Here is a 5184-nt window from a genome sequence, read left to right on the forward strand (position 1 = left end):
AAAAAAAAAAAAAAAAAAAGTATACATTTAAATTCTAAAAAGACAAAAGGCAATATAAATCCATTACCTTGTACATGTTATTTTAGACACAAATAAACAAAAGAGATCATATGAAGTCAAAGTGAGTCTTGTTGCCTAATAATACTTTTGTGTGCATTTTACAATTTCTAGTTCAAATAAATGTTACTATATATTTTATTTGAACTCTCAGAATACAATATGGAGAAAAATGTCAGGTTGAATCAACTGGAATTCTGAAAAATAAACGATCCAGAATTCTGTTCTTTTAAGTTTATTAGAATTCTAGATTTAAGAGAGATTTACTAAAAAATTTTGATTATCTCAACTAGAAATCCAGTTAGTTTATTTTTCTTCGTGAATATAGTTGACTATCTTGCTAATCAGTTTTGTAATCTTAATCAGAGATTCCTCAAATCTCCTCATGCACTTTTTACCTCTTGTTTATTTCGCAGATGCGAATCTTGCATTTCCAGCAGTTTCCTCTCAGCATTCAAACATGTTTCATTTAATTCATGCCAGGCCATCAGAACGTTTGCGCAACGTTCGCACAATTGCAACGGCAAAGTATCGCTTTCGGTTACCTGTGAAAAACAATAAGGAAATGACCAACGAGTCATTTATCGAGTTACTTGAACTGAAACTCGACGTTTATTGTACACACGTGTATCGGCAAGTACTTGAGTATTTTACTGATCAAGTCATGCTGTGCTCCCTCGCCCTCAAATATGGGTATCATATGATCGCTCGCGTTAGCACATATCCTGCAGAGATGCATCCACGCCAATGTGACCTCCGTCTGATGCCTGTGAGACATCGTTTCCTCGATGTTCTCTTCGGGATATTGCACAGCCTGATCCTGCGATATTAGGAAGAAGTCCTCCTCGGCTTCCTCTGTTTCATTGCGTCCTTCATGTGACACCATACTCTTTACAGTCTCCATCAGAATAATGTCCTCGCCGGAAGAATCCATTCCTGGCGGCATCGAGTTACTAGACTCCATGCTGATGAAAAAGATAACCACGTGTTTAATACGCGATATCAACGAAAATTCGTCGAATAATTTAAGATGGAGTAATTCTCTCACTGTGTGCGTCGCGAGTCGTAACACGCGTTTGATGAAAAACAAAGCGAACAAAAGCAAACAATGTTGACACAAGCTTGTTTCTACGCCTCCTACTTGCGCTTGGAACGTTTTCGCCAGCGTTCGCATGCGCTTGACGATTTGATCAGAGAGAAACTTGAGAGAGGACATGACGGCCCAAAATCTAACTGTAAAATGCTGCCGCGCACTACCGTCCTCTGAAGAAGTGTAGGTTAACTACACAACAATCCTCTCTCAGGTTTCTCTCTGCCGTCGATATAATTTCGTGAAATCCATTTTCCAATGCCGTATATATTATACAAAACCTGATGTTTTTATTTTATACACAAGTGAGCGTAATATTAGCATAATATATTTAATACCTAACAATAAAAAAAAACTCAGTGGAGTAGTATTGCTATATTAATATTTTGATTTAAAACTTGATTATAAAACTTTAAGCAATAAGTATATTTCTATACTTGCGCGGTGTGATTTAAATAATTCACAATTTATAATTGCTTATTATTTTATAAGTTCAATTTTTCTTTTATATAATTTTTTCGATAGCCTTCATTTATTTATTCTAATTAGTCTTTAATTTTTGGAAAAAATATAATTTATAAGTCCGTATTCAAAACACTTTTATGTTTGAAATTCTACAGTATACGTAATATAAAGTATGTACTAAATACTGTACATGATAACATCGTAAAAGTGCTCGTCGAATGGGTATAGGATTCTTTATCTTTACGAAACGTACGGCTCCAAATTCCGAAAAAAACTGAAATTCTTTGCGTGTAGCATTTATATACTATATTTCGAAAGCTAGCGCGGACCAATCAGCATGCGCAGCGATGAGGCATCGCGCTCATTGGCTGGCATGCGAGTGGTGGGGTTCGCCGGTTGATGGCTCCTATAAATACCGCGTAATTCGCGACCGCACGCTATTGTGACTCGAGCAGCGGACGGGGGTACGTCCTGTCATTTTAACGTTGAAACAGTTCGCACTCCTATCTTCGAATCGATTGACTTCAGATTCTAATCTGCTAATTATAACTACGTTGGAAAAGTTCACCCTATCAGCCCTGTCTTCGAATCGATTGTGATTTTTTCTTCATATTCTAATACTCTGCTGAAAAATGGGAAGGAATCTCTTGGAATATAAAACGAGAATCGGCACGAAAGGATCGTTCGTCGTTGGATTTCTTTACTACGGTAATCAATAATTAATTTTGCCTTTACTTCTCGTAACAGTGTAAATATCGCATATTATAGTCTAGTATAATACTAGCACACTGATCATTCGGTTGAAAGTATGTGGCGTCGTGTCGTGTCGTCGCGTCTCGCGTCATTTTTTACGCGTGAAGTTAACCGCACACGGAAAACAAACGCCGCTCCCCCATTTCGATCGCATTTTGTTCGCAGTCGCGGTGAGTCTACCGACGTGATCAGACGTTATTGCGTCATCTTTGGAAAGTGTAACTGGCTTCGAACGCGCATTTGAGTTTGTTACTTTTTTAGACTTTCGTATTCTGCATGTTGGTTTTTGTTACTTATTGCATACAGCGGCATTTTCAATTCTGGCCGTGTCGATTCTGTGTTAGAATCGGGGCCATTCTCGCGCGAAGAAGACATTTCATTCGCGAAATGCGGCAAAATGGACTGCCTCAGATAAGTAGAAATGCGCGATCAAATATGGTAATTAAAATATATATATTTGAATATATAACTTGAATATATATTTTCATACGCGATATTTAACTATCGCGTGAGATTCGGTAATCGCATATTAATCCGTTCGAACGCGTATTTCGTAAAACTTGTTCGCCGAAAGTATATTGTTTAAATAATTGACGATAAGATTTCCGAATATCAATCTGCAATATGGAAATAATTATAAAAGAAGAGCGTATATTACAATATATGATTGCCCTTTGTGATTGTTATTTCCGTATTTCGAGCATCAGATATATTTTGAAATACGGAAAATTTATGAACGTGACGCCGAGAGCAAGAAGTGCAACGTCCCAACGCCGCGTCGTTCGCGTCGCCTTCGGCACGCGAAGTTAACCGCGCAAAAACAAAACTGTCTCGCTTTCTTAATCTTAACAACTACGTTTCATTTACACATTTCGATCTGTAAATGAAGCACAGATATAATTAAGAGATGAGATTGGCATTGATCAAATGATAATTGAAACCTATATTAAACCTATATTTGTCGTTTATTGCAACACTTAGTTCGCGCAATTATAGATTCAATATTCATTAAGAAAAAGACGTGCATTGCCACCGTGTCGCTCTTGACGTGTAAAATTAATAATGCGAGAGACGAAATCACTTCGATATATTAATTGCATTTATGTTTTATTTGCAGAATGCGACGAATACGAGATGGTTGGCTCAAAATGAGTGCTGTTGCGATTTATTAAATTGGTAAATAAAATTTATATTAATTTTATATCTAATTATTAAAATATCTAATAATTTCTTGTGTAATATAATTTCAGCACTAGTATATGGATAATTCGTTTGAGTACGTATTTCACAATACTCATGCGAATAGCATGTCGCGTATAAAGACAACTGCAGAAATCTTTCGCCATCTTAGATGCATTCCAATGTCTAAATTTTATTTATAAAGTATCGCGAGTATCGAACATGATACTCAAATTTCATGCGTTCTTTTTCTGCTATAGTAAATTATGCACACGTCTAATATCGACTATACGAACAAAATGACAACATGGTAGCATAATATTTAGGATGCGTTCCGCTTTTACGCTTACACGATGTAAACATTAGTTCATCCTTATTTATCAAATATCAAACAAGGATAAATGATATTTGCAAACACTAAGCGCAAAATAAGACGTACCCTTAGCAATTTGCAATTGCACTTAATTTTAATAAACTATTTCTTTCAGCTGATAGATGCTGTTACAAACCAAACAATGGGAAGAGAAGAGGTGAAAAGCAGGCTTGACAATTTTGTGAAGAGAAAGAAGAGGAGGAGAAGGAAGAAGAAGAAGCTCAAGAAAAACAATGGATGAATTTTACGGTAAGTAAGCTTATTGCTTACTTACATAAAAAATTAGTCATTTCTTCCCATTAGATTGTTTTATTTCAATAATTAACAATAATAATTAAAAAAAAGAATTAATCTAAAACATTACGGAAATTTATTCTCATAAAGATAATTTTGAAAAAATATATAATTATTTTAATGGATATATAATTGAAAAACTATTGAAAAATTCAATGTGTATAAAAATTAATTTTTTAATTGATTATTTTAAACGCTATTTTAACTTGTATCTTGTACTTTACAGAATCATGCAGCACATAGCTGATAACTCCACTGCTGTGCATCAATCGGTCTTTCTTCTTCTTTTATTGGTACGCGCAGTCACGGGCCACGATCAAGCCATTAGCCAGTTAGTGAAGATGCAGTAAAATATAATGGAGACTTCGCACGGCTCTGTACTACTGAGAGGTTGGGGCATCGGTCGGTGAGTGATAAAAATTTTATCAGGTAACGAATCTGTATAAAATGTACAGATCTATCATTATATTAAAAATGAATATAACGCTTTATAGACTCATTACTTGAAAATGAATTAGCGATTATGACATATTTAATCTTGGATTTGTTTATCATTATTTGACAACTTGATTATAGCATCTTGATCTGCTATTATGATTGAAGCTATTATGTTTATATGAAAAAAATGTTATATATATAATTATATAAAATTATATATAAGTATACATATAAAAAAAGAGAATGAAATAGAATTCAATGATGAATTATTGCTATAAATTATATAATATTAATAAAGTAAGAAAATAAATCTGTTTAATTTTATTGAATTATTAGTTGATTCACACATATTAGAAATGATTAAATTTTTTAATTTAAAAGAATATTCAACAAAAATTCCTTTTTTTACTAATAATAAAAAAAAATATATACAAAACTGCATTTTAATAAAAATAAACTTGACGAATATAAAAAAAATGATCGAAATAATTGGTTTTTAAATAAAATTTGATGAAATAAATAATGAAAAAGTAAA

General features: G+C 33.6%; 1 protein-coding gene and 1 long non-coding RNA gene across 4 annotated transcripts in view; one reads left to right on the forward strand and one right to left on the reverse strand.

Moving 5' to 3' along the window:
• The window catches only part of LOC108749045 (zinc finger protein 354A-like), a 4851-nt gene extending 3627 nt beyond the window's left edge, over positions 1–1224 (reverse strand). For 2 of the 3 annotated variants that reach the window (XM_018487538.1, XM_018487540.1), the window contains exons 1-2: positions 683–1097; positions 456–602 (exon numbers count right to left, since the gene is read on the reverse strand). In XM_018487538.1, the coding sequence (XP_018343040.1) occupies positions 456–602; positions 683–1021 (486 nt within the window). In that variant the 5' untranslated portion in view covers positions 1022–1097. The other variant, XM_018487539.1, reaches the window with a different exon arrangement.
• An 853-nt stretch (positions 1225–2077) lies between these two features.
• LOC108749040 lies at positions 2078–4611 on the forward strand. Its single transcript, XR_001939337.1, has 4 exons — positions 2078–2320; positions 3483–3541; positions 4033–4166; positions 4438–4611. It is a non-coding gene; the product is annotated as an uncharacterized LOC108749040 (long non-coding RNA).
• Positions 4612–5184: the final 573 nt, after the last annotated feature.

Source organism: Trachymyrmex septentrionalis, unplaced genomic scaffold, assembly GCF_001594115.1.
Source record: "Trachymyrmex septentrionalis isolate Tsep2-gDNA-1 unplaced genomic scaffold, Tsep1.0 scaffold253, whole genome shotgun sequence".
In the NCBI taxonomy this organism is placed as follows: domain Eukaryota; kingdom Metazoa; phylum Arthropoda; class Insecta; order Hymenoptera; family Formicidae; genus Trachymyrmex; species Trachymyrmex septentrionalis.